This window comes from Danio rerio, chromosome 11, assembly GCF_052040795.2.
Source record: "Danio rerio strain M-AB ecotype USA chromosome 11, GRCz13ab, whole genome shotgun sequence".
Lineage (NCBI taxonomy): Eukaryota > Metazoa > Chordata > Actinopteri > Cypriniformes > Danionidae > Danio > Danio rerio.
Window position 1 is genome coordinate 43872910 of NC_141031.1, and position 27389 is coordinate 43900298.

Sequence of the window (27389 nt, forward strand, 5' to 3'; positions counted from 1 at the left end):
ATTAGGATTAGTTTTTGAACTTAAATGATTTGTCGGTTTCCTCAAATGGTTTGAGTTACCTTAACTTATTGGCTTTCACAGTGTATTAGTTAGTATCAATAGTTGTTTTTTTTGTAATGTTTTTAGGGCAACACGGTGGCTCAGTGGTTAGCACTGTCACATCACAGCAAAGAGGTCGCTGGTTCGAGTCCCGGTTGAGTCAGTTGGCATTTCTGTGTGGAGTTTGCATGTTCTCCCAGTGTTGGCGTGGGTTTCCCTCACAGTCCAAGCACATGCGCTATAGCTGAATTGAATAAACTAAATTGGCCATAGTGTATGAGCGTGATTGTGAGAGTGTATGGGTGTTTTCCCATTACTGGGTTGCAGCTGGAAGGGCATCCGCTGTGTAAAACATATATGCTGGATAAGTTGGCAGTACATTCCGCTGTGGTGACCCCTAATAAATAAGGGATTAAGCCGAAGAAAAATGAATGAAGGAATATTTCAAAATTCCTATCCTTTCAGTTAACATTTTACTTTCTCCAAGATTCAAATTCATTCATTCATTTTCTTTTTAGCCTAGTCCCTATATTAATCAGGGGTCGCCACAGCGGAATGAACCGGCAACTTATCCAGTACATGTTTTATGCAGCGGATGCCCTTCCAGCTGCAATTCATCACTAAGAAACACCCATACACACTCATTCACACTCATACACTACGGCCAATTTAGCTTACCCATTTCACCTATAGCTTATTTGGATTATTACTATAAACAGAATAATTAGTAGAGACTGGGCTTATATGTAGATAAAATAGTAACCAGAGAAGGCCAATGCCTCGTCACAGTCTCCAGAGTTAAATATTAAATCTAACTTAAAAATTAACATTAATAATTACTTTGGACTGTGGGGGAAACCAGAGCACCCAGAGGAAGCCCACAGTAACTGACCCAGCCGAGGCTCGAGCCAGTGACCTTCTTTATGTGAGGCGATTGTGCTACTCACTGCGCCACCATGCTGCCCAAGATTCAAATAATTTTAGCTGAATTGTTATAGACTTAATTACCTATAATACCTCTGATTTTGACCATAAAAATCTATGAATTGTTGTATAATAATAAATAAATTTTAGATATTTGAGAAATTTGAGATTCAGTCTTTTGGATTAATAGAATTCCAAGCATTTCATTTAAAACTTAAATATTTAATATCTGATGTACAAATGTTTGTAAAAATATATATTAAATCATTTCATGCTGCATTATCAATATATTCTTCTTTTAAAAGGTTGCAAACTCTCCTTACTGTTGCTTGAAAGTGTATTTGCAATACTGCATGACCTCAAGTGCCTTAAATAATGCACAATAGATCAAAATATAGTAAATGAAATGCAGTCTTGAAAATAGATTTGCTAAAATGATCTGATGTTTGATAAAACCTGAAGACACAATACCTGGAAATTGCTCTTTTGCCAAACTTTTATTGCAGCCACTCTGCAGCTCTTAAATATAATCATGGGAAATTTAAAAGCAAGAGGCCACTTGATGGATTATTTGCCAAACAATTCAAACAAAAGAACATTTTGATTCGTTCAGGCTCATTATAAACATGACAGATGTGAAAAGCATTACCGGTATGATCCGAGATCCAAATATGGCTCAATGCTGCCCTCTTCTGTTTGTTTTGTGGAGCTGTTCATGTCATCATTTACTCATTTAAACCAGTAATATTTTTTCAAAGACCAGCATAAAGTTTGATAAGTGAATAATGCCATTTATAATCTTGTAGTGAATTATCTAGGAATATAACCCTGTCATATGCATCTTTTCTTTATTATAAAACCGGATCTAGTGTGTTAGTCCTCTAGCGAGCGCTGTCTGCTGCTGGAAAATGTGCTGGTTTTTGGGGTTTTCGCATCTTTTCCTCCTCCAACACGCAGAGACTCGTCTTTATGAAGGACCTGCGACAGAGAACAAACAAACAGCATGTTGTTGACACAAGCTCTGACACACTTACGGACATCAAATAAAAAATATTCATCTGATTCAGAGCTTGGTTTTGATGGTGTATTTAAGGCAAATGTTCTAACAGCAAAAAAATAAAAAAAATCTAAAAAACATGGGGTTACAGGGTGGCACAATGGGTAGCACAGTTGCCTCACAGCAAGAAGGTTGCTGGTGTGTATGTCATCTCTGCATTTAAAGTGACATAATTCTGCAAATGACACTTAATAACAGTTGTCATAAGCATGCTTAACATCTCATTCACATTCATGACACGTGTCATGTAGTGATTATAAAAGTTTCATGACAATGTTACCCATATGTTACAGAATATTTTAATAATAATTTATCAATTAAATTAATTAAATATAATTGAATTTATTCAGCTGCATGTAAAACAGAGTTGTTCTGTGTGTCTTACACTGCTCATCATAATGTGCCGATGAAGTTCATGATGAGTCAAAGGTCGATCCTCCTCATCAGTAAGAGACGAATCCTCTGCTTCATAATCATGCCTGAGCACAGTAAGAACAGGAGCATGCGTTAATGAAATGCATGTGTTAATGAATAAACTCACACAAAATTTTAAGCAGCTTTTTATATGAGTGGCTGCACCTGGTAATGTGAGGCTGAACCATCAATGCTTGTTTCTGCACATCTGCTTTCTGCCCCAGCAGGAACTGAGCGACCTCTTTCAGGTCGTAATTCTTCTCCAGGTCCTGTCAACATTATTTACATTACATTTACACAGGCGTTTGAAATCATTACAATTTTTACTCAAGAATTTTTGGTAGTAATTTACAATAAGGTTGTATAAGTGAATGTTATGTAATGCATTTACTTGCATGAGCAAACAATGAATGATACATTTAGTACAGTATTTGCTCATGCTAGTTAATGAAAATACAGTTGTTCATTGTTAGTTCATGTTAACTGCATTCATTAATGTTAACAAGCATGAATTTGGATTTTAATAAGGCGTTAGTAAATGTTGATTAATAATGATTCATAAATGCTCGACAAGTATTTAATTCATGTTAGTAAATATACTAACTATGACTAACTAATTAAACCTTATTGTAAAGTGTGGCCGAATTTTCAGTGCTTTTAATTTTAATTAAAACTATTAAAAAATTCTCAATTAACATATAAAATCTAAAATAAAGCATTAATGTCCAATTAATTTTTATATTTATATTTTATATTAATAATATATATTTAATTTATATTGTTAAATGTCACCAGCAAAAGCAAAATTACGAAAATGACTACATCTAACACGAATGTTTATTAAAAAATACCAAAAAAATTTTTTTTTTAAACTGAATAATTATTTAAAATGTAATCTATTGCAAATATATGTAATCTAGTGTTGTAAAGTTAAATGTTTACTATCATTACTTAAGTCTTTATTGTCACATGGTCCTTAAGGAATCATTATAATTTACATGATTAATGTTCTTTTTGGTAACCATACTGCACTAATAACACAACCTTTCAAGCTTTTAAGCAAATAAAATAAATTTTAAAAAACACACTTTTATTCTGACACATTAAATTGATTAAAAATGACAGTAAAGGCATTTATAATTTTACAGAAAATCATTTTTACCCTTAGAATCCATTTTGTTCAAGATTTTATATTCTTTGTTTAAAATTTCTTTAACATCGTAAAATAACTAGTAAAGCAAATAGTTGCTTTACTTTAAAAAAGTGAGTAAACCCATTGCCTTAAAAGCAACAAGTTAATTTTACATTAAAAAAGTCAGTAATCCCATTGACTTAAGTTAACTTTTATTATATGCACATGGTTTGATTACTTAATAAGTATAAGTCAGCGAGTTTTTAAGTAGCATCAACTAATTGCTTTTTAAAGTGTAGCTGGTGCAGAGTGAATGTGGTTTTCCTGTACCTTTGATTTAATGAAGGCCTGAATGGTGAGCAGTTCACTGGTCCTCTGCTCCACCAGACTGAGGTACGTCATGATGTTACTGTCTCTGATCCCAGAAGAAGAGCCCAACATGTCGTCCATCAGCGCTCGATCACAGTCCATCTTACTGAACACACTGTCAATCCCTACAACCACATCAACACATACAGATGAAGGCAAAATAATTTGCCCTCCTATTCGATTTCAAGTCTTTTCAAGTGATGTTTAAAATAGCATGTAAATTTTCCAAATCAGACTTATTCTGAAAACATATATACAGATAAAAACAGAAATTTACACACTGTATAAAAAGGCACAACCATTAAAAAAAGTCAGATGTTAATGTGACTAAACTTTTTCTCTTTTAGATAAATTAGGATGATCAAATTTGTTTCTGTTCTGCTTAATAGCAGAATAATAAGAGAGAGAGATTTTTTAAGAAGTTGCTATAACTTTTCTTGAAAGTCAAGTTTACATACAATACGATTATTCTGCCTCTGAAAATATTCAGATGATGGTGTCAAGGTTTTGGAAGTGTCTGATTGGCTAATTGACAACATTTGAGTTAATTGGAGGCACAACCTTAGAATAGTATTTAGAAAAACCTCAAACACACTGCTTCCTTGTGTGACAACATGGGAAAATCAACAAACCAGAATCAACAAAAAAGCCAGATTACAATTTGCTAAATTACACTGCAAAAAGGCTAATATTTGGAGACATGTTCTGTGGTCTGATGGAGCTAAGATTGAACTGTTTGGCCATAATGACCAGTGTTACATTTAGAGGACAAAAGGGAAAGCTTACAAGCCTAGGAACACCATCCCAACTGTGAAGTATGGGGGCGGCAGCATCATGTTGTGGGGCTGTTTTACTGCAGGAGGGACTGGTCCACTTCACAGCATAGATGGCATCATGAAGACAGAACATTATGTAGAAATACTGAAGCAACATCTTAAGACATCAGCCAGGAAATTAAAACTTGGCCACAAATGGGTCTTCCAAACAGACCATGACCCTAAGCATACTGCCAAATTAGTTCAAATGTGCTTTAAGGACAACAGAGTGAATGTTTTGGAGTGGCCATCACAAAGCCCTGAGCTCAATCTTATAGAAAATTTGTGGGCAGAGTTGAAAAAGCTTGTGCGAGCAAGACAGCCAACAAATCTGGCTCAGTTACAGCAGTTCTGCCTGGAGGAATGGGCCAAAATTCCTTCAAACTATTGTGAGAAGCTTGTGGAAGGGTACCCAAAACATTTGACCAAAGTTATACAGTTTAAAAGCAAAGCTAAAGAAATACCAAGGAAATGTGTGTAAACTTTTGACTGTCTAGAAATTAATAAAAAATTCTCTAAAAAAATCTCTCATTATTCTGGCATTTAGCAAATATAAATCATTAAGTTTATCCTAACGGACCTAAATAGTAAACATTTAGTATGATTTACCATCAGACATTTTTTTAAAATACTTATGTCTTTTTTTAGAGTGTTGAAACTTCTGGTTTCAACTGTACATTTCTGGAGAGCGCCATATATGTCCCAGGCGATACAATTTTTTGCAGTATTTTTTTTTTTCGCAAAGGCCGCTGTGTATGCTTTTTTTAAAATTTCTCGTGCCTGTTATTCTCAGTTGTTCCTTCAGTGGATATGATCTGAAGTTTCATGCAAATATTATTCTTCTAATATGATAAGACTATCATATATCAGATTATATCGTGGCACAGTGGCTCAGTGGTTAAGTGGTTAGCACTGTCACCCCAAAGCAAGAAGGTCGCTGGTTTGAGTCCCGGCTGGGACGGTTGGCATTTCTGTGTGGAGTTTGCATGTTCGCCCCCTGTTAGCGTGGGTTTCCTCCGGGTGCTCCGGTTTCCCCCACAGTCCAAACACATGCGCTATAGGTGAAATGGGTAAACAAAATTGGCTAAATTAGTGTATGAGTGTGTGTAAATGAGAGAGTGTATGGGTGTTTCCCAGTACTGGGTTGCAGTTGGAAGTGCATCCGCTTCATAAAACATTGGCTAGAATAAATAGCGGTTCATTCCGCTGTGGCGACCTTCTGAAATAAAGACTAAGTGAATGAAAATAAATGAATATCAGATAATCACCTGTTTTGATCTGATCAAGGGTCTTGCTGATGTCTTCAGCTTGAGCTTCATACTGCTGCGCTTGTATTTCACACTCCTGCTGAAGATCCTTCACCTGTTTTAAAGCCAGCTGATTTTCCTCTTCCTGTTGGAGCCCTTTCATGCGCAGCTGCTCCATCTCTTCTTTAATCTGGAACAACATTGCATGAAAGTTGTCACTGTACATGTTTTAGGTTTATTCTACTAGCTCTGATTGACACACTGACCTGATGGATTTCCTCTCTCAGTCTGTCAGCTTCCGTGTTCTGTTCGTTCACATAGTTGAAGAGAGCAAAGTTCCTGTCCTCAACTGTTTAAGAAAAACACAGCTGTAGCATAACACATTGAAATCTTTTATTAGCACAGAAAAATGTTCAGCTCACCCTCAATGAATTTTGTAACTAGCTTCTCCAGATTCTCTTCTCCAGTCACCGTCTGAATACGATGGAAAACCTCTTCTAGAGTTTCACATTTCTCTTCTCCAGCATCTGCCTTCCTCTGCTCCTTCATCTCTGCCATTAGCACACATCGTCGACTTTGTATAACTTAAAATGATTTCTAAACATTTCTTAAAATTCTCTAAAGATTATTTTCATGGTCAAAAAGGTAACTCATTAGATTAATTGAGTTTGTTTGATTGTGTTAGGACTGCACGGTGCTGCAGTGGGTAGCATGTTAGCCTTTTGTAAATTGCAATGGTATTTCATAATTGTACAGTTTGCAATGTATTTTTTGCATTGTATAAGAGAACAAACAATTTCCCTGACCTCAAACTGTTAAAAAAGTGCAAACTAAAACTAAAAAAAACTAATTATTCTTCTAATTCTTGTCTAGTTATTGTTCTCTGACCGTTTCTGCGGCTGATTTCCTGTGCTTCATCCAGAGCGTTTCTCTCATTACTCTTGGTGCTCATAAACTCTTTGAGTCTGTGTTCATGAGCGATGACTCTCTCCAGCTCCTTTACATCAGATGAATACTGGGCAAGATCCTTCATCTCCTTTTCTTTCATCATGGTCATTTTGGTCTGAGCTTCCACTCTGAAAAACACACGGATAATTAGAAACATCTTCAAAGTAGCTGTCTAAAACACTTTCTGAGTGTGGAGCAATTTATAATTCCACATAAAACGTTTTTTTTTTTGTCAAAGAGTAGCTTTGCAATCAATTTTAGTGATGCTGTAAGTACAAAAATGAAACACAATTGAATTCCAATGATTCATTAACACTGTGTGCGATGAGAATAATAGTTTTAACCCTCCTGTTACCCTAAAATCTGCTAAAACATTTTTTCCATGGGGTCAATTTGACCCCAGCAATTTAAAACCTTCAGAATACGATTTTTTTTTTTTTTGCCAAAAGGTTAGGGTCAGGTAATTGATGTCTTCGTTGACTACTTAACAACACTCTAAATTACACCCCACCACTCCCCACTTCCAGCCCTCCACTTCCTGCCCCTAATACATATAGATTACCTATTGCATTACTGTAGAAATATTTACAAATCAGCATGAAAAGTCACTATTTTACCTAAAATTGGAAAAGTAAATATATATTTGTTGTTGTAATAATTGTGTACTTTTTATTGGTATACATTTTTGTTATTTATAACATGAAAAAAGGTTCCCACAGACAGGTTGCGGCTGGAAGGGCATCCGCTGTGTAAAAACATGCTGAATAAGTCTGCGGTTCATTCCGCTGTGGCGACCCTGAATTAATAAAAGGGACTAAGCCGAAAAGAAAATGAATGAATGAATGAATGAATAACATATGAAAAGGCGACGCGGTGGCGCAGTGGTTAGCACATTTGCCTCATAGCAAGAAGGTTGCTGGTTCGAGCCTCGGTTAAGGGCAGTGTGCAGTTTGCATGTTCTCCCCATGTTGGCGTGGGTTTCCTCCGGGTGCTCCGGTTTCCCCCACAAGTCAAAAGACATGCAGTACAAGTTAATTGGGTATGCTAAAATTGATGGTAATGTATGTGTGAATGAGTGTGTAAGGAAGTGATGGGTTGCAACTTGAGGGGCATCCGCTACGTAAAAACATATGCTGGATAAGTTGGTGGTTCATTCCGCTGTGGCAACCCCAGATTAATAAAGGGACTGAGCCGAAAAGAAAATGAATGAATGAATGAATGTATAAATAACAAATGAAAATAATAACAATTTATTTTAGCAAAGACTGGAACACAATTATGTATGAGTTAACACAATTGCAAACATTTAGGATTTTATTTTTAAAGGGAACATAACTGCTATCAGAACATCAATAAGCTCCCTTCCCCATGGCAAGTCCTCACGTGAACAGTTCTCGCAATACTGCAGGTATGGTTGTGTTTGTTTTTTTTAATGTTTTTTTGTAATTATACTTAACATATACAATTTTAGTGCATATTATAAAATCATAGCATGTTATACTGACCCCAATATCACCCAAAACACATGTGTGATTTTTTTTATACAGCTAAAAGACCCTGAAAAATGACCCCAAAGAACAACGATGTAACAAAATGTGTACAGGGCATTTAAAAAATTATTTTACTAATAATTTTAATTATTAAATAACTAAAATGTAAATTGTATGTTTACCAAGTTTTCCCCATTAAATTAGAAAAAGAAACTCAATCTGAAGCAAAAATAAGTCAATTATATGTGTACATATGTTTGACATTGAATGGGGTCAAAACTGCCCTAAGGATATTAGGAGGGTTAAGCCATGAAGACTTCATGATTGTATACAGGGTTCAACGCTAAGGATTTTTTCTACTGCTCCGATCAGGCAAATGGTTCAGATTTTTACTTGCCCTGCCAAAATTTTCACTGGCCCCACCAAAAAAAAAGGGAAGTTAAATGTTTTAGCCGCATGTTTTAAATAATGTGTCAAAAATAAAGTCTGCGAATCTAGAATTTCAATACTTAAAAAATTGTTAATAAAAGTGTTATGCTAATGTTGAGGTATTTTATTGCGGTTCGAAATTATTTATTTTAACAAAAGGTGGGTGCCTTGTCAAACTGACGGCGAACTTTGCAAAGCATCACTTAATTTTTTTTGTTGCGATGTTCACACGTAAATGTCTGCTTCCAAGACATTATAGAAACAGACATTTTCTTTTAGCCTTATAATTTGATGTTGCCGCCATGTTGCTGTTTCTTCGCTGTGCTGGTTGTTACCAGGTTACTGAAAAAAATAGCATGCTCAAAACATCAAATCAGAGAAGAGGAACCAGAAAGCAATATGGTGTTTACGACATCACAGAGAAGATAACATTTAAAGACTTAAAAGCACAAACTTAAAATGCACACAATTGACAAATAGTCGCAGACAGATTAAATGTTAGTGACAAGGCAGCACTGTCCCAATCGGGCCAGTAATGATCCTGTCTACTGTCCCAAGCGTCTCTCACGCTGGCCCTGGGCCACCGGGCAGTCCTTATTGTTGAGCCCTGGTATAGAATCACCACTTTATTAATCCAGTCAAATTTACCTGGATAATATCTAGTGTCAACATATATATTACATATACAATGTTACATACACAAAAAGCTTACTTTGCTTATTTATCTTTTCCAAAAGCTTGTGCGGGAAAAAAATATAAAAGAAATTGTGAAATAATGTTCCATCAATATTTAATGTAACAGAAATGTTTATGTTTTTATTATGTTATTTATGTATTTATTATACATTTATTATATATTTATGTTTTATTATGATATTATCTGGTGTTTATGTTATTCCTGCACATATTAAAATATATTAACAATAAGTGATCGTACTAAATTTGATTATATTTTAAATTATTGAGATGTATGAAGATAAACTTGCTGCACTATAATCTTAAATCAAGTCTTTTAATATGTTTCCTAATTATTCTTGTTCAAAATATGCCACACAAGATTTGTTGAATTGCACTGTTGATATTTAGGTGCATAGCAATTGTTAAACTGAATGTGTGTGGGTGTTTTCTGTAAATCATTGTCGAAATGATTTGAATGTAGTTATTTCTTTGTTCATTGACAAAAAAAAAGTAGTAATATATTATATATGAGGCGGCACGGTGGCTCAGTGGTTAGCCCTACACTTTTATTGGTTGATGCTTGAAAACCCCTTTTCATCTTTGACCCTCGTAGAGTTGTATAAACTTTGTACATTAGAAAAGTAACTCTCAAAATGTTTCCCTCACCTTGCCTCATATGCTGTGGTGGACATGTTGATAACTTCACCAATATCCTTACGAACATCTTGCAAAACCTGTGAAACAACATCAGTTGGTTTAACTGTATTCAATATAAATGTATCCCTCAAACTCAGTATACGCCACACCAGACTTCCAGACCTTCTCCAGTCTGCGTTGCAGCTGCTGGAATCGCACACGCTCCATCCTAAGCGTCTCAAGCTCTTCTCTGAGCTGGCTGTTCTTCGTCAGCTGCTCATTAAAGCGAATAAGAGCCTGCAATAACAACAACAAAAAAGATCAATGGAGATATTAATGTTAACATGATGTGATTTACATCAATTTGACTTAATCCAATCTAATCCTTTCCAACTGCAAACCCAGTACTGGAAAACATCCATACAATCTCATTCACACACATACACCATGGCTAATTTAGCTTATTCAATTCACCTATAGAGCATGTGTTTGGACTGTGGGGGAAACCGGAGCACCCGGAGGAAACCCACGCCAACACAGGAAGAACATGCAAACTCCACACAGAAATGCCAACTTGCCCAGCCAAACCTTGAACCAGCGACCTTCTTGCTGTGATAAAACAGTGCTAACTACTGAGCCACTGTGTCACCTACAATACTATTATATTAATAATCAATCTGATTACGGAACTTTCATTTGTCTGCATATAAATGTAGACATTAAGGGTGTGTTCACACTTGGAGTTTGACTCACTTACAGAAAACTGTACCTTTATTCATAGTTCACTCAGCATTAACACTGTCTTTTTTAAGATGTATACTTTTATGACTCATATTTTGCAACATGTAAACATTAAAAATCCAAACACAAATCCTTGTGCTGAGCTATTGTTGTATATGCAAACTTGTGAAGAGCTTATAAAACTAAACCTGCCATGTGTGAACACACTTTAATAGAATTCCCACCAGTCCAGGATTATTTAAACATAAGTTTGTGTTATCAATAAAGTCTGGTCCAGTTTGTAATTAATTTAAGTAAAAAAAGGCCCACTTAAATAACAAGTTTCAGATCTACTACATGTTGTGCAGCCTATAGAAGATCTAGCTACTTCTACTATCATGCCAAATGGTTCTTAGAACAGTTAAGTAGAGTTCCAGTGCATGAGACTGCAGCTCTGCACAAGACTTTTGTCCAGGGGAGAAATTAAAATGGTCGTGCCCAACTGAGTCTGGTTTCTCTCAAGGTTTTTTTTCTTCACTCGCCTCAGTGAAGTTTTTTTTCCCTCTCTGCTGTCGCCACAACCTTGCATGGTTTGGGATCGGTAGAGCTACCCATCGATGAATTTGCTCTTCAGTGTTTGGACTCTCAGTAATGATTTAAACCACACTGAACTGAACTTAAACACTAAAAGCTGAACTACTCTGTTCCAATTACAATGACCATTTATGTGAAGCTGCTTTGACACAGTCTACATTGTAAAAGCGCTATACAAATAAGGCTGAATTGAATTTCAATGTCAGCCTGGTACAATGCAGCACGAATTCTAGGGATGGTTAGACAACCATGCTGATCTGTGCTGGTAGAGTGCATATGTGCATGTTTGTGTATGGGTGAGGTTGCCTGTCTGTTGCCAGTTTCTCTATGGATAACTAAGCAGAAGCTTGCTATTTCTTTTTTCTGTTCTTCAATGAAGTAAATATATAAAAAGAAGTCCAAAACACAGTAATATAAGACCATCACCTTATATTGATGTTCACTGTTTTCACATTTACATTACAATTGCATTACCAAGGCACATTTGTATTACATTCCTTCATTAAAAAGTTTTGTTATTAGCACCACAGTGGAAAATGAAAACCACGGAAATAAAATGGTTAAGCAAACAGAACCGTTAGACCAAATAGTGTAAAAGCGGCTTCTGTTTACCCGGTCCAGTTTGTTCTCCAGTGTTCGTATGGCTTTCTGAGTGTGGCGGGTCTGAGACGTATGACTTTGCGAAGTTGTAATGTCCTCTCTTCTGGCTTCCACCAACTTCTTCTCCATATTCATAATCTGAAAAAAGAAAGCATGAACATAAACATCCGCAGCACCATGTGAGATGTGTTAAGTGACGACGAATGGACTTGTATGCACCTCCTGCTCCAGTTGAGTTTGGGTTTGCTTCTCTTTTTCCAGTTGATCCTCCTGCATGTTTTGTTGCTCCAGCAGAGTTTGTATGGTCTCAGTCTCCTGAGTTTCACTCGATCTGCGCGACTGGGACTCGAGCACATGCAGAGTTCGCAGCAGCTCATCCTGTTCCTCACGCAGCTTGGAAATCTCCTGACTGCAGGAAAAACACACACATGCAACAAACTCACCCCTGGCTCATTCTGAAAACGTACTGCTATATACATTTCTGGAGAGCGCCAAATACGTCCAAGGAGCTACTTTTTTTTTTGCAGTTTTGGTTTTCACCAATCCACAAAAGGCTATTGTGAACGCTTTTTGAGAGCTCAAATTTCTCTCGTGAGTGCCATTCACTCCTGCTGTTCTAGCGTAAATCCACCAGAGGCCGCTGTCGACTGACTGACTGATCAAATGACCCACCCTCATCCTTTCCTAAACTCAACCAATAGTGTTTTCAAAAGCACAGATTGACCCGCCCACCCACTTTCCTAAACCTAAGCCTGATTTTTATCACTTTTTTCAGATTTTACCACATTCTGACCCTGTTATTTACTTGTTTATTTTATTTTTTGCCTTCTGTTTTTGTCTTATCCGCTTTATCGAACCATTCTTCACCAGACTCGATCCCGATCATCATAAGCAACTCCTCTCTGCGTCTCAAGTCCCCCGACGTACATGGTGAGCTAACTAGATAAACTGGTAATAGTGAGAAAACTGTCCATACGGAGGTAAGCGGTCAGCTGGTATGAACAGCATCATACCGCCCAGTAGCATTCATTTTAAGGACAAAATGCAGCCATACGTACCTCTGGCTACATAATTTGCGATCTCCAGAAATGTATATAGAGCAACATTTTCAGAATGGGCCTAGGTTGAACAAACTAAAATATGCTCAAACACATATGCTGATGATACACAAGGCAACTTTGGGAAATGATGCTATTAATGGGCAACCAGGTCAGGCAGTAACTAATTAGGGCAGTGGGTTACAGATACAATATTGGTGCCCTTTCTGAATAGAAAAGTAACCAAACATCATTGCTTTACAAATTTGGCCTGCAGTATTGCTCAAAAAGTTGCCGTCTATATTCAGCATTACAGTACATACACTGCATACTAGGAAATGCAATACACAAGGCACCATTTTTGTGCAAAACCTCCTCATGTAATAAAATTAGCTTTTACTGACAATTCCTAATCCTACTCCAAAATGAAATCCAATGCATTTTTAGGATTAAAATTATATGTACTATACTTTATTGATATGGAAATTATGACTTGAAAATTTGTAATTTGGACGTACTGGTGAAATGATGAAGGAAAAAGGGAATGGTTCACCCAAAACTGAAAATTCTGTCATTATTTTACACAACCTTACCTTTTCACAAACCTTTCTTTTTTCTGTTGAACACAAAATAAGTTATTTTGAAACATGCTTGAAACCTGTAACCATTTACTTCTATAGGTTTTGTTTTTCCTACTATGGATGCCATTGGTTACAAAATTATTAAATTAGTCAAATTATAATATTTCAAACTATATTATTGTGTGATCAACAGAAAATATAAACACATAAAGGTTTGGAACCATATGAGGGAGAGTACAGTGAGTAAATTGCCATTTTTATGTGATCTATTTATTTAATATATGTTTATTCTGACAACATTTCTTCCAAATTTCAAATAAATAAATTGTCCTTTAGAGCCTTTTCTCCCCAGAAAATTAATAATGGTTAAAGAATTTGCTTTCTGAACTCTTCTCAAGTTAAGACATGGGTATTGTGTTTCTAAAATGAATATAAACATATAAAACATGGCATCTTTTTATACTTAAGCTGCGGTCACACTGGACTTTTCTCCCCATAGACTTTCATTCTTGGTGAACTCTGACCCGCGAAATCTCATCATTTGACTGTGTGAGACCAATCGAAGATTAAAACATGACGTCTCAGGACAGAAATTTAAAATATGAACCAATCACTCGCTTTTTTAATGTCTAATCATCTTGTTGATCCCGCCCCATTTCGCAGCGCTGTACGACAGAATTAGCAAGCTTAAACTCCAGTGTGACCGCAGCTTAAATCAGGGGTGCTCAACCCCGTTCCTGGAGATCTTGCAACCCACCGGAACCCACCGGAAGATAACCAGCTTTACCAGCCTAGCCAGGCTGGGAGCCCAGCCTAAACCAGCTATGTCCAGCTTAAACCAGGCTACAAAGCTGGTTTTAGCTGGTCATCCCCCAGCCTGACCAGCTAAGACCAGGCTGGAAATGGCTGGAAACCAGCCTAGAAGTGGCCAAAACCCCTTTAAACCCAGCCTGGTTAACTAGCTAAAACCAGCCAACCAGCTTAGGCTGGTTGAAGTTTTTTTCAGCAGGGAGGACAGAGTTTGGGCACCCCTGCTCTAAATTATACTTTTATTTTAAATTTCAGTACTCGTGCGAAACTAAAATGATGGTTTACTCAAACACAGACAAGTAAATTGTAAATCAAGAGAAATTAAGAAATGATAAGTTGTATTTTATTCTTTTCCAAAGCTTTATATGATCATTTACAGTAAGTATCCTGTGGCATTGACCATGGAACTGACCGTTGTTTGCGTATAATTTCTTGTGACTGGATGCTGTAGGCCTGTCGATCTCCCTCTGTAATGCGAAACTGTCTCTGGAGCTTTTCCATCTCCGTCTCGGCTGGACACAAACAGGCATAAGCACATTCATCAGCATGACTATAATCTTAATTATCCATTACGTGTGTCTTTGGCATACCAATTCCATCAAAGTCCAAGTCACTGCTGTCGGAGAGGACACTGATCGCAGATCTTCCACGAGGCATTGTGATGATGATGATGATTATAGTCACAAAACACGACTGAAGGAGAAGACAAAAACAATTATAAATAATGAAGACAAAATGTATGTATAAACCTTTAAAGTATACAAAGTCTACCTATGTTTTAAAAACAATAAATAATTATCTCCAGTAATGTATCTACTAAACTTTTCAGACTTCTTAAAAGCACTATAGATCATGTATAGATCATGGGTGCCCAAACCTTTTCTCATGAAGGGCCAAAAGTCAAATATCACCGTGGGCCGAAGATAAACATACCAAACTATTTTTACAATAAGGTTGCTATGGGTAATTAATTTCCAAATAAATTAAAACATTACTTTAAGTTGTATTAACTAAAGCAGTATAACATTTTAAATGATGACATACTGGAATAAAGCATAAACAATCACATCTATAAGACAGTGGAGTTCAATGCTAAATGCACTAGTCAAGCAGAATCTGCAAATTTATTTGCTCACCAAAGTATTTGCATTGTCCTCTATCCGTCGGGTGACATTATGTACATTGTAAATTAAATTACAGCATTTTAAATGAAACATTTAATCACAGTTAGCTTTTTTTGTAGATTAACAATAAAACAAATAAAAGTTACAATTAATTTGAAATAATTTCTAAATCCTCCTTATAATTCTCCTTCTCTTCTCAGATAGGACGGTGGGCCAAATCAAAGTTTACCATGGGCCAATATTGGCCTGTGGGCCCTAGTTTAAATAATATTATGTACATTGCACTTAATAATCTGGATAAATGTAGTCTAAGAAACATGTTAATAGTACAAATAAAACATTTAATGGTACCTTATATATCTTAAAACATGTTAACCATCGTATGTTGTGTAACTTTGATAAATTTAACCCCAAAATTACTTGACCGCCTAGCAACGCCTTAGCATCGAGTTAATTTGTACTAGAATCATGCTAGTAACATGCTAATTCATACTAGACTCATGTTAATAACTGGCCTACATGCATATCTTTGCATAGCAGTGTCCTATTGACTTGGGGGATGGCTCATCTGACTCAGACAACCAATGAGCATCTCAATATGATAATAAAGCTCACAAGCCACGCCCCCAAATTGATTCCATAGACTTTCATTAAAATAGGCCAAGATGCATATCTTTGCATAGCAGTGTCATAAAGACATGGGGGTTGGTTCATTTGACTAAGACAACCAACCACATTCAAGTTCACTCTGTAACCTCGCCCATAGCAACAAAACAGAGTACCCTAGCAACCATTCATCAACAGCTATATCTCAGCATCAGAACATCGTAGAGACTTGGAGATTGGCTCGTTTGACTCATGCTAGCAAACAGAACTTCCTATATGCTACACATGCTAGCAGTGACTAGCTACATGCTAATATTGACTAGCCAAGTACTGTAACTTGCTAGAAATGCTTACTAAGTATAAATGTTTTATCAAGCATGTATGTGAGGCTTGCCTAGTAACCAACCAGGGTACCCTAGCAACTGCCTAGCAACCACCCAAATTACCCTCGCAACCGCCTAGCAACCACCTAGCAACGGCCTAGTAATGCCTTAGTAAGGGCCTAGCGACCACTCAGGACACCCTAGCAACCACCTAGCAATGCCTTAGCAACCACTCAGAATACCTTAGCAACCACCTAGCAACACCTTAGCAACCGCCTAGCAACACCTTAGCAACCACCTAGCAACCACTCAGAACACCCTAGCAACTGCCTAGCAACGCCTTAGCAACCACCTAGCAACTACTCAGGACACCCTAGCAACCGCCTAGCAACACCTTAGCAACCACCTAGCAACCACTCAGGACACCCTAGCAACCACCTAGCAACGCCTTAGTAACCACTCAGAATACCCTAGCAACCATCTAGCAACCACTTAGGACACCTTAGCAACCACCTAGCAACCACTCAGAACACCCTAGCAACCGCGTAGCAACACCTTAGCAACCACCTAGCAACCACTCAGAACACCCTAGCAACCACCTAGCAACACCTTAGCAACCACCTAGCAACCACTCAGGACACCCTAGCAACCACCTAAAAACGCCTTAGCAACCACTCAGAATACCCTAGCAACCACTTAGGACACCTTAGCAACCACCTAGCAACACCTTAGCAACCACTCAGAACACTCTAGCAACCGCCTAGCAACACCTTAGCAACCACTCAGCAACTAGTCAGAACACCTTAGCAACTGCCTAGCACCACCTTAGCAACCACCTAGCAACCACTCAAAACACCCTAGCAACTGTCTAGCAACACCTTAGCAACCACCTAGCAACAAGTCAGACCACCTTAGCAACTGCCCTGCACCACCTTAGCAACCACCTAGCAACCACTTAAAACACCCTAGCAACCGCCTAGTAAAATGCTAATTCATGCTAGAATCATGCTAACAACATGCTAATTCATGCTAGAATCATGCTAGTAACATGCTAATTTATGCTAGAATTATGCTAACAACATGTTAATTCATGCTAGAATCTTGCTAGTAACATGCTAATTCAAGCTAGAATCATGCTAACAACATGCTAATTCATGCTAGAATCATGCTAGTAACATGCTAATTTATGATAGAATTATGCTAACAACATGCTAATTCATGCTAGAATCATGCTAGTAACATGCTAATTCATGCTAGAATCATGCTAACAACATGCTAATTCATGTAAGAACCATGCTACTAACATGCTAATTCATGCTAGAATTATCCTAGTAGCATGCTAATCCATGCTAGAATCATGCTAGTAACATGCTAATTCATGCTAGAATCATGCTAACAACATACTAATTCATGCTAGAATCATGCTAGTAACATGCTAATTCATGCTAGAATCATGCTAACAACATGCTAATTCATGTAAGAATCATGCTACTAACATGCTAATTCATGCTAGTAATATGATAACTCAAGCTAAAATCATACTAACATTCTATTTACACTTTAAAACCACTTCAAACTTTCAGATTCGGCTTTTCAAGCCACCATAAAGTTTGTTCTCAAACTTTAATATCTAGTTATGAGGTAATATCTGAAAACAGTTAAAATAGAGGACAGGGTAAAAGTAAACAGTCGACGGTTAATGCAAAGGTGTCGTCTGTCCTACCATCAGCACTTTTGTAAGTAGCTTAAAGGACAATGAATAACGTTAGCTTTTAAGAGATTATTATGTTAATTATGGTGGCTTAAAAAGCCAACATACTGTTATCTCACTTAAACTTATTAGGCTGGCTTGTCAAAGCCAACCTACTGTTATCCTATTTAAACTTATTATTATTATTTTTATTTATTCTTCTTCTGAGACTAAAATTCAAAATCTATCTGCTCCTTGAACTTTCAAGCTATTACCACCAAACTCACACCAGACCTCCAAACTGGTCTGACTCTTTATGCTATATCTTTTCCGACTGATCCGACTTTCGGTTTTCCGAAAAACGTCCCGGGACTGTCGGAAAAATCCCATAGACTTAACATTGGATCAAACTTTGTGACCTCATAACTCTGCGTCAGACTGTTGCACAGACTTCTAACTGGGCTCATTTAACTCAGACTATCAAACTGCCAATGACTGATCACCTTTAAACTTTCTAGCCACGCCCTAGCAACCACTTTTGGACCCTAGTAACTGTCCCATAGACTTCCATTCAATAGACTCTCATTGACTTAACATGGGATCAAACTTTGTGAGCTCATAACTCTGAATCAGACTATCCTACAGACTAATGGCTGAGCTCATTTAACTCCGAATACCAAACTGCCAATAACTGATGAGCTTTTAACTTTCTAGCCACACCCCAAACTACCACATACTGCACCCTAGCAACTGTCCCATAGACTTCCATTACAAAGACTCTCATTGACTTTACATGGGATCAAACTTTGTGAGCTAATAACTCTGAAACAGACTATCCTACAGACTAATGGCTGAGCTCATTTAACTCTGACTACCAATCTGCCAATAACTGATGAGCTTTTAACTTTGTAGCCACACCCCTAACTACCACATACTGCACCCTAGCAACTGTCCCGTAGACTTCCATTACAAAAGACTCTCATTGACTTAACATGGGATCAAACTTTGTGAGCTCATAACTCTGCATCAGACTGTCCTACAGACTTATGGCTGAGCTCATTTAACTCCGACTACCAATCTGCCAATAACTGATGAGGTTTTAACTTTCTAGCCACACCCCTAACTACCACATACTGCACCCTAGCAACTGTCCCGTAGACTTCTATTACAAAAGACTCTCATTGACTTTACATGGGATCAAACTTTGTGAGCTCATAACTCTGCATCAGACTGTCGTAGAGACCAATGGCTGAGCTCATTTAACTCAGTCTAGCCAGCAGCCAATCACTGATGGCCTTTTAACTTTCTAGCTACACCCCTAACTACCACATACTGCACCCTAGCAACTGTCCTATAGACAGTAATTAGCTGTGCTATCAAATGCTTATAATTCTAACATGCTAATGACATGCCAATCATGCTAGTAACATGCTACTCATATGCTAATCATGCTAATGACATGCTAACTCATACTGGAAACATGCTAATGACATGCTAATTTGTACTAGAATCATGCTAGTAACATGCTAATTCATACTAGACTGATGTTAATAACTGGCCTACATGCATATCTTTGCTTAGCATTGTCCTATTGACTTGGGGGATGGCTCATCTGACTCAGACAACCAATGAGCATCTCAATATGATAATGAAGCTCACAAGCCACGCCCCCAAATTGATTCCATAGACTTCCATTAAAATAGGCCAAGATGCATATCTTTGCATAGCAGTGTCATAGAGACATGGGGGTTGGTTCATTTGACTTAGACAGCCAACCACATTCAAGTGCACTCTGTAACCTCGCCCATAGCAACAAAACAAAGTACCCTAGCAACCATTCATCAACAGCTATATCTCAGCATCCGAACATCGTAGAGACTTGGAGATTGGCTCGTTTGACTCATGCTAGCAAACAGAACTTCCTATATGCTACACATGCTAGCAGTGATTAGCTACATGCTAATATTGACTAGCCAAGTACTGTAACTTGCTAGACATGCTTACTTAGTTTAAATGTTTTATCAAGCATGTACGTGAGGCTTGCCTAGTAACCACCCAGGGTACCCTAGCAACTGCCTAGCAACCACCCAAATTACCCTAGCAACCGCCTAGCAACGGCCTAGTAATGCCTTAGTAAGGGCCTAGCGACCACTCAGGACACCCTAGCAACCGCCTAGCAACGCCTTAGCAACCAATTAGAATACCCTAGCAACCACCTAGCAACACCTTAGCAACCACCTAGCAACCACTTGGGACACCTTAGCAACCGCCTAGCAACACCTTAGCAACCACCTAGCAACCACTCAGAACACCCTAGCAACTGCCTAGCAACACCTTAGCAACCACCTAGCAACCACTCAGGACACCCTAGCAACCGCCTAGCGATGCCTTAGCAACCACCTAGCAACCACTCAGGACACCCTAGCAACCCCCTAGCAACGCCTTAGCAACCACTCAGAATACCCTAGCAACTACCTAGCAACCACTTAGGACACCTTAGCAACCACCTAGCAACACCTTAGCAACCACCTAGCAACCACTCAGAACACCCTAGCAACCACCTAGCAACCACTCAGGACACCCTAGCAACTAACTAGCAACCACTTAGCAACCACTCAGAATACCCTAGCAACCACCTAAGCATGCTATGTGACATGCTAATTCATACTAGAATCATGCTAGTAACATGCTAATTCATACTACAATCATGCTCATGACATGCTAATTTATAATAGAATCTTGCTAATAACAAGCTAATTCATGCTAGAATCATGCTAGTAACATGCTAATTCATGCTAGAATCATGATAGTAACATGCTAATTTATACTAGAATCATGCTAGTAACATGGTAATTCACAGTAGAATCATGCTAGTAACATGCTAATGCATGTTAGAATCATGCTAATAACATGCTAATTCACGCTAGAATCATGCTAGTAACATGCTAATTCATACTATTATCATGCTAATAACATGCTAATTCATGCTAGAGTCATGCTAGTAACATGCTAATTCATACTACAATCATGCTAATAACATGCTAATTCACGCTAGAATCATGCTAATTCATACTAGAATCATGCTAGAAACAGGCTAATTCATACTAGAATCATGCTAGTAACATGCTAATGCATGCTAGAATCATGCCAGTAACATGCTAATTCATGCTAGAATCATACTAGTAACATGCTAATTCATGCTAGAATCATGCTAGTAGCATGCTAATTTATGCTAGAATCATGCTAATAACATGCTAATTCATACTAGAATCATGCTAATAACATGCTAATTTGTACTACACTCATGCTAATAACATGCTAATCCATGTTAGAATCATGCTAATTCATGCTAGAATCATGCTAATAACATGCTACTTATACTTTTTCAAACTGTTTTTAAACTAAATAAACTATTACCAACAGGCTTTGTCAAGCCAGCCTCAAAGTTTGTCTCGACGAACTTTACTGTCTAGTTATTATTCTGCTTCTTCTTCTTCTTCTTCTTTCTTCTGAGACTAATTTTAAAGTCTATCTCCTCCTAACCCTTTCAAGCTTCATACCTCAAACTTTCGTCAAACCTTCAAACTGGTCTGACTCGGGTTGCTATATCTTTTCCGACTGATCCGACTTTCGGTTTTCCGAAAAACGACCCGGAAAATTCCCAAAATTCCCATTGACTTAACATTGGGTCAAACTTTGTGACCTCATAACTCTGCATCAGACTGTCCTACAGACTTCTAACTGGGCTCATTTAACTTAGTCTAGCCAGCAGCCAATAACTGATGACCTTTAAACTTACTAGCCACTCCCTAGCAACCACTTTTGGCACCCTAGCAACTGTCCCATAGACTTCCATTGTAAAAGACTGCCATTGACTTAACATTGAGTCAACCTTTGTGAGCTCATAACTCTGCATCAGACTGTCCTACAGACTAGAGTCAGGCCTCATTCAACTCAGTCTAGTCAGCAGCCAATCACTGATGACCTTTAGACTTACTAGCCACTCCCTAGCAACCACTTATGGCACCCTAGCAACTGTCCCGTAGACTTCCATTCAAAAGACTGTCATAGACTTAACATGGGATCAAACTTTGTGAGCTCATAACTCTGCATCAGACTGTCATACAGACTAATGGCTGAGCTCATTTAACTCAGACTACCAAACTGCCAATAACTGATGAGCTTTTAACTTTCTAGCCACACCCCTAACTACCACATACTGCACCCTAGCAACTGTCCCGTAGACTTCCATTACAAAAGACTCTCATTGACTTAACATGGGATCAAACTTTGTGAGCTCATAACTCTGTATCAGACTGTCATAGAGACTAATGGCTGAGCTCATTTAACTCAGTCTAGCCAGCAGCCAATCACTGATGGCCTTTTAACTTTCTAGCCACACCCCTAACTACCACATACTGCACCCTAGCAACTGTCCTATAGAATGTAATTAGCTGTGCTATCAAATGCTTATAATTCTAACATGCTAATGACATGCCAATCATGCTAGCAACATACTACTCATATGCTAATCATGCTAATGACATGCTAACTCATACTGGAAACATGCTAATGACATGCTAATTTGTACTAGAATCATGCTAGTAACATGCTAATTCATACTAGACTCATGTTAATAACTGGCCTACATGCATATCTTTGCATAGCAGTGTCCTATTGACTTGGGGGATGGCTCATCTGACTCAGACAACCAATGAGCATCTCAATATGATAATAAAGCTCACAAGCCACGCCCCCAAATTGATTCCATAGACTTCCATTAAAATAGGCCAAGATGCATATCTTTGCATAGCAGTGTCATAGAGACACGGGGCTTGGTTCATTTGACTAAGACAACCAACCACATTCAAGTTCACTCTGTAACCTCGCCCATAGCAACAAAACAGAGTACCCTAGCAACCATTTATCAACAGCTATATCTCAGCATCAGAACATTGTAGAGACTTGGAGATTGGCTCGTTTGACTCATGGTAGCAAACGGAACTTCCTATATGCTACACATGCTAGCAGTGACTAGCTACATGCTAATATTGACTAGCCAAGTACTGTAACTTGCTAGAAATGCTTACTAAGTATAAATGTTTTATCAAGCATGTATGTGAGGCTTGCCTAGTAACCAACCAGGGTACCCTAGCAACTGCCTAGCAACCACCCAAATTACCCTAGCAACTGCCTAGCAACCACCTAGCAACGGCCTAGTAATGCCTTAGTAAGGGCCTAGCGACCACTCAGGACACCCTAGCAACCACCTAGCAACGCCTTAGCAACCACTCAGAATACCTTAGCAACCACCTAGCAACACCTTAGCAACCACCTAGCAACCACTTGGGACACCTTAGCAACTGCCTAGCAACACCTTAGCAACCACCTAGCAACCACTCAGAACACCCTAGCAACTGCCTAGCAACGCCTTAGCAACCACCTAGCAACCACTCAGGACACCCTAGCAACCGCCTAGCAACACCTTAGCAACCACCTAGCAACCACTTAGGACACCCTAGCAACCACCTAGCAACGCCTTAGCAACCACTCAGAATACCCTGGCAACCATCTAGCAACCACTTAGGACACCTTAGCAACCACCTAGCAACACCTTAGCAACCACCTAGCAACCCCTCAGAACACCCTAGCAACCGCCTAGCAACACCTTAGCAACCACCTAGCAACCACTTAGGACACCCTAGCAACCGCCTAGCAACACCATAGCAACCACCTAGCAACACCTTAGCAACCACCTAGCAACCACCTAGGACACCTTAGCAACCACCTAGCAACCACCTAGCAACCACTCAGAACACCCTAGCAACCGCCTAGCAACACCTTAGCAACCACCTAGCAACCACTTAGGACACCCTAGCAACCACCTAGCAACACCTTAGCAACCACCTAGCAACCACTCAGGACACCCTAGCAACCACCTAGCAACACCTTAGCAACCACTCAGAATACCCTAGCAACCACTTAGGACACCTTAGCAACCACCTAGCAACACCTTAGCAACCACTCAGAACACCCTAGCAACCGCCTAGCAACACCTTAGCAACCACCTAGCAACCACTCAGGACACCTTAGCAACCACCTAGCAACACCTTAGCAACCACCTAGCAACCACTCAGAACACCCTAGCAACCGCCTAGCAACACCCTAGCAACCACCTAGCAACGCCTTAGCAACCACTCAGAATACCCTAGCAACCACCTAGCAACCACTTAGGACACCTTAGCAACCACCTAGCAACACCTTAGCAACCACTCAGAACACCCTAGCAACCGCCTAGCAACACCTTAGCAACCACCTAGCAACCACTCAGAATACCCTAGCGACCACCTTGCAACACCTTAGTAACCACTTAGCAACTAGTCAGAACACCTTAGCAACTGCCTAGCACCACCTTAGCAACCACCTAGCAACCCCTCAAAACACCCTAGCAACCGTCTAGCAACACCCTAGCAACCACCAAGCAAATAGTCAGACCACCTTAGCAACTGCCTTGCACCACCTTAGCAACCACCTAGCAACCACTTAAAACACCCTAGCAACCGCCTAGTAAAATGCTAATTCATGCTAGAATCATGCTAACAACATGCTAATTCATGCTAGAATCATGCTAGTAACATGCTAATTTATGCTAGATGTATGCAAACAACATGCTAATTCATGCTAGAATCATGCTAGTAACATGCTAATTCATGCTAGAATCATGCTAACAACATGCTAATTCATGTAAGAATCATGCTACTAACATGCTAATTCATGCTAGAATTATCCTAGTAGCATGCTAATTCATGCTAGAATCATGCTAGTAACATGCTAATTCATGCTAGAATCACGCTTACAACATGCTAATTCATGCTAGAATCATGCTAGTAACATGCTAATTCATGCTAGAATCATGCTAACAACATGCTAATTCATGTAAGAATCATGCTACTAACATGCTAATTCATGCTAGTAATATGTTAACTCAAGCTAAAATCATACTAACATTCTATTTACACTTTAAAACCACTTCAAACTTTCAGATTCGGCTTTTCAAGCCACCATAAAGTTTGTCCTCAAACTTTAATATCTAGTTAATCACTGTTTCTTTACACTATGTTCACTATGCGTTTGGACACACTTTATAGGTGGTAATACTAACGGTTAAACAGAAGACAACGTAGGGTAAACGTAAAATTTCAACGGTTAAAACGCAAAGGTATGGTCTGTCATACCATTAGTACTTTTGTAAATATGGACAATGAATAGCTTTTAAGAGATTATTATGTTAATTAATCACTGTTTTTACACTGATGTGTTTAATAACTATACCATGCTTTTGGACATAACGTTATATAGTCTGTGGTAATACTGTGGTAAAATCGTCTGTGGTAATACTGTGGCAAAACTTTAAAACAGAAGACAACGTAGGGCAAACGTAGTCAGTCGATTGTTAACGCAAAGGTGTCGTCTGTCATACCATCAGTAACGTTATATTACTTATAAGTATCTTAAGGACAATGAATAGCTTAAGAGATTATTAAGTTGACTTAATTGTTTTTTACACTGACGTGTTCACTAACTATGAGAGACCATGCTTTTGGACATAATTTGTGGTAATACTGTGGTAATATTTGAAAACAGTTTAAACAGAAGACAACATGGGGAAAACGTAAATAGTCGACAGTTAACGCAAAGGTGTCGTCTGTCATACCATCAGCACTTTTGTAAGTAAGTTATCTTAAGGACAATGAATAGCTTTCAAGAGATTACTATGTTAATTAACGCTAATCACTGTTTTTTTTTTTACACTGATGTGTTTACTATACGTTACTATGCCTTTGGACATACACTGTCTGTAAGTGACTCTTTTTTTTCTTTCGACCTTCCACATACAATCATAAAATGTGCACCACACTGCTTAACTATTTTAGCATTAGAATCGTCAGTCATGATGAATTAACTTAATCAAAATGACATCAATTCGACACAACGGTGTAGAACACACAAGTCGTCAAAAATCAAGCCTAAATCATAAAACTTTTAAATAATGCTAACGTTACTTATGTTTTATCAGTGATATTTATGATAAGGTAAATGAAGGCTAATCTTACCTTACGGTTATCAGTTTTCAGGTGGTTTAATATATCAACTCTTCCTCCCCATGTAGGCAAAGTTGTTAGCAACAGTCTCCAAGGAAAATAGTGTTAAACGATCTGCAGGTGGCGCTGTTTTCTTACATACACGACACCAGCAAAAGGAAGGAGCTTTCCTTCATTCAGGTTTATTTTTGGCTTTCATTTATAACTAAGCATTTTAAAGTACCCGTATTCATGAAGAAAACAAAAATTAACAATTTGTGTTGACAATTATTAAAAATGCTAAAGCTCTGAGAATATTCATTTCATTTCATTTCCTCCCCAGAAAATGACAATTGGTCAAAATAAGCAGGGCTATTCCACAAAATGTTTTTGAAATGAACCCTTGTGCACTATTCTACTGTTACATCCTATGATTAACTCAGAAAAAAAAAAGATTTGAAAAGAAAAATGTTCTCTTTTGTCAAATGATGTTTAACCAATGACTGTAAAAAATAAATGTTTAACAGAGCAAGTACATTTTCACAGTATGTCTGATAATATTTTTTCTTCTGGAGAAAGTCTTACTTGTTTTATTTCGGCTAGAATAAAAGCAGTTTTTAATTTTTCAAAAGCCATTTTACGGGCAAAATTATTAGCCTTCCATTATAAGCACATTTTTTTGATTGCAAAACCATGACACCATATAATCATGCATATAATCATGCATTGCTGGTGGTTTTCCCTGTTGGGAAGAAGTAAAGCTTGTCATTTTTACTGTTGATCATTATTTGGAACAATTAATACTTTAAATATGCTTGTGCAAAAATAATCTTAGTTTCTGGATTTTAGATGAAGTATAACAGCTAATTAAAGTGTGTGTATGTTTTTCTGTGAGTGTGTGAGAGTGACCTTTGCGCACTTACCTTGATGTGTCTGAAAAACAGCCACTAACAGTAAATTTGGAAGAAAAGAATAAAATTTACTTTTTATATATACTTTTTATATTGAAAATACATCATTATGTGTGTTTTTTTTAACTAAAATC

The 27389-nt window shown here is 38.0% G+C and overlaps 1 protein-coding gene and 1 long non-coding RNA gene across 16 annotated transcripts in view; one reads left to right on the plus strand and one right to left on the minus strand.

Moving 5' to 3' along the window:
* LOC137496731 (uncharacterized) overlaps window positions 1-27389 on the plus strand; it is a 149779-nt gene that overhangs the window by 31784 nt on the left and 90606 nt on the right. For 3 of the 8 annotated variants that reach the window (XR_015503026.1, XR_015503023.1, XR_015503027.1), the window contains exons 1-3: window positions 18202-18370; window positions 25358-25482; window positions 25908-25990. The exons of 2 other annotated variants lie outside the window; for them this stretch is intronic. This is a non-coding gene — a long non-coding RNA (uncharacterized LOC137496731). Of the gene's footprint in view, window positions 1-18201; window positions 18371-25357; window positions 25483-25662; window positions 25991-27389 lie in introns of those variants that run through there. 3 more of the 8 variants (XR_015503025.1, XR_015503028.1, XR_015503021.1) reach the window with 3 other exon arrangements.
* On the minus strand, window positions 1442-26472 carry odad1 (outer dynein arm docking complex subunit 1). Of its 8 annotated transcripts, none has more exons than XM_087272316.1 (16): window positions 25691-25723; window positions 15657-15676; window positions 15111-15213; window positions 14933-15032; window positions 12312-12501; window positions 12105-12230; window positions 10362-10475; window positions 10209-10276; window positions 6886-7073; window positions 6420-6548; window positions 6264-6346; window positions 6019-6187; window positions 3897-4060; window positions 2600-2703; window positions 2406-2499; window positions 1442-1941 (listed from the first exon to the last, which is right to left on the minus strand). In XM_087272316.1, the coding sequence occupies exons 3-16, from the start codon at window positions 15175-15177 to the stop codon at window positions 1837-1839; spliced, it is 1701 nt and encodes a 566-aa protein (XP_087128442.1). In that variant the 5' UTR covers window positions 15178-15213; window positions 15657-15676; window positions 25691-25723; the 3' UTR covers window positions 1442-1836.